The sequence below is a fragment of the Helianthus annuus genome, chromosome 11 (assembly GCF_002127325.2).
Source record: "Helianthus annuus cultivar XRQ/B chromosome 11, HanXRQr2.0-SUNRISE, whole genome shotgun sequence".
In the NCBI taxonomy this organism is placed as follows: domain Eukaryota; kingdom Viridiplantae; phylum Streptophyta; class Magnoliopsida; order Asterales; family Asteraceae; genus Helianthus; species Helianthus annuus.
Genome location: NC_035443.2, coordinates 113,297,446 through 113,299,152, shown reverse-complemented (window position 1 = coordinate 113,299,152; position 1,707 = coordinate 113,297,446). Strand labels below are relative to the sequence as shown.

At 38.8% G+C, this 1,707-nt stretch overlaps 1 protein-coding gene across 1 annotated transcript; it reads left to right on the top strand.

Annotated features, from left to right (window-relative positions):
* Positions 1-214: 214 nt before the first annotated feature.
* Positions 215-1,380, top strand: LOC110884826 (non-specific lipid-transfer protein 1). Its single transcript, XM_022132537.2, has 2 exons — positions 215-731; positions 1,126-1,380. The coding sequence occupies exons 1-2, from the start codon at positions 385-387 to the stop codon at positions 1,133-1,135; spliced, it is 357 nt and encodes a 118-aa protein (XP_021988229.1). The 5' UTR covers positions 215-384; the 3' UTR covers positions 1,136-1,380.
* The last annotated feature ends 327 nt before the right edge of the window (positions 1,381-1,707 follow it).

Sequence of the window (1,707 nt, the reverse complement as noted above, 5' to 3'; positions counted from 1 at the left end):
TTCATTTATTAGATAACCATCTTTAAAATATAAATAGGCAATTTTAAACATAAATAGGTCGTGTAAATGTAACTTATTAATTTAACGGTGAGTGCTTGATTCAATAAACAATTAATTAATGAGTTATAATAACCAACCCAAAACTTTTATTTTCATATAGTGTAGAAAATTGCCGTCACTATTAAGTACTATAGATGCTAGTATGCTACTCATCAATCATCATAGTGTTTTTATATTTTGTTATACAACAAAAAAAGCTAATTTTGCATTGTTTTGTTACTTCCCAAAAGTCTATATAAACACCCCAACCCTACGATCCACAACCCACACCTTGCTCAAGCAAAACACACACACTCTAAAACAAACACACTACTACTAGAAGTAATGGCAGTTGTGAAGATGGCCTTGGTAGCACTCATCATGTGCTTCATGGTGGCAAGTGCACCGTCTGCTGTGGACGGTGCGGTGACGTGCCAGATGGTTGTGAGCAGCCTAACACCGTGTGCCTCCTACTTGACCAGAGGAGGTCCGGTGCCACCTTCATGCTGCAGTGGGATAAACTCACTGTACAAGGCTGCTGCAACCACCACGGACCGTCAGACCGCTTGTAGGTGCATGGAACAAGCCGCCGGAATGCTCCCCGGAATCAGCCTTGATGCTGCCAGTAGCCTCCCCGGGAAATGCGGTGTCAACATCCCCTACAAGATCAGCCCTACTACTGACTCCTCAAAGTACTCGATATTTTCTTGCACCACCTCATTTTTAATCAATTTTTTTAACTATACTATCATCATAGAAATTTATTTAAAAAAAATACATCCATGTTTTATTTTTAGAAAATATATAGCAACAGGTTTCTTCATTTACAATTTATGAAAAAGGACTCCGTTTTAAAGTTCGCTTTAGACACCCAAAAAAGGTTGAGATGGATACGTTTGTTACATGTTATTTTCGTAAAATTAAGTTTACTTACCATTAAAAGAATATATCCATTAATCTATAAAACTTGTATTATGTGTGAAATTTTACATTTATATTATATCCTTCCACACTTGATGATCAGAATATATATGTACTCATTATTATAGCCTACCACTGATATATATATATAAATACATTTTACAGGGTGCAATGAGGATTTGAATGTGGACATGACTAAGGCAAGATGTAGAAGCACTAGTATAACGGATAATAAAGACGGAGATCGATGGATCATCGATGATCCTGTCGATCTCTCAAGTTAGGTAGTTATCGTGTACTCTAGGGTTATCCATGTAGTAGCTGTGGTACTTACTGTACGTGTGTTTTCCATACGTGTTTGTTATCGCGTGTTTGCTTTTATCGTCTTCAATGAATCTCTGCATTTTACATCTAGTTTAATTACTTGCAAGTGTTATGTTTAATTTATAAGTTACTTAATTTAAACCACCACAACTGGCCTAGTGGTGGAGTGACTTGGGTTCTCCAATGGAGACCCAAGTTCAATTCCCATTAGTGCCACTTTGGTGGCCACCGACACCCACTTTAAAGCCGGACCGAGGACACCCGAGGTCTCGGGTTCGAAACATGTTTCTTACCCCTCTTTGATGGTTATGGGTATTTGCCACCAGGGATCCTTGTCGGGTGGTGAACTGGGAAGGGAGATCCCTTCCGCGGTCAGGGGTACCGTGCAACTACCCTTTTTTTTAATTTACGTCTAGAATTGTC

What these genes read in the sequence shown, in the direction of transcription:
- LOC110884826 (XM_022132537.2), top strand. Translation starts at nt 385, where the DNA reads ATGGCAGTTGTGAAGATGGCCTTGGTAGCACTCATCATGTGCTTCATG.